A 611-nucleotide genomic window follows, 5' to 3' on the forward strand; every position below is an offset into this window, starting at 1 on the left:
TTATACAAAAATGCTATTGTGTTGAAAAGTAACTCCTATGAAAACCGAAGGAAAACTTGACTATATTCTTACTAAATTACCTGACCGTGTGCGAAGTTTATTCAGAGAACCCGGTACTGTCTGTATTTCATATTCATTAGTAATAACTTTTATTTGTCAAGAAGCTGGGAAGGACTTTTTCTACTCTACAGTATTTTCCCATTCATCGCACTTTGTAATATACCTCGAATTTCCACAATAACCATTTTAATTTGTCTTGTGCAGTAATGCCACCTCAAGAACAATGCTATTGTACCACATGCTATAAAACTTACTTTTCATGACGCTGTTTTTCACTGTGTGGCTCGGTTTTTAAGAATAACTGTTGACTCCGGGCAAAGTTTTAGCCTACAGAGTAACTCCGCAACCCATTAACGCCTATCAGGGGAACCGACATTGTTTAAACACTAACCATGTCAGCTATCGACCGACCTTCAATGAGGCGCAGGAGGCAAGGCAGGAGTCAAGAGGCTCAGCCACAAACTTACGTCACTTTTCACTCTGGTGGTTTTGCAGTCGGTAATCAGGACGCTTTCAGCAAGGTAAGCTTGATGACTCCAATGACCGACTGA

At 40.4% G+C, this 611-nt stretch overlaps 1 protein-coding gene across 1 annotated transcript in view; it reads right to left on the bottom strand.

Annotated features, from left to right (window-relative positions):
• Positions 1 to 321, bottom strand: part of LOC119587441 — an 8,567-nt gene extending 8,246 nt beyond the window's left edge. The window contains exon 1 of the mRNA XM_037936172.1: positions 315 to 321. Within this exon, the coding sequence (XP_037792100.1) occupies positions 315 to 321 (7 nt within the window). The remainder of the gene's footprint in view (positions 1 to 314) is intronic.
• Between the last annotated feature and the right edge of the window lie 290 nt (positions 322 to 611).

Source organism: Penaeus monodon, chromosome 22 (assembly GCF_015228065.2).
Source record: "Penaeus monodon isolate SGIC_2016 chromosome 22, NSTDA_Pmon_1, whole genome shotgun sequence".
NCBI classification, from domain to species: domain Eukaryota; kingdom Metazoa; phylum Arthropoda; class Malacostraca; order Decapoda; family Penaeidae; genus Penaeus; species Penaeus monodon.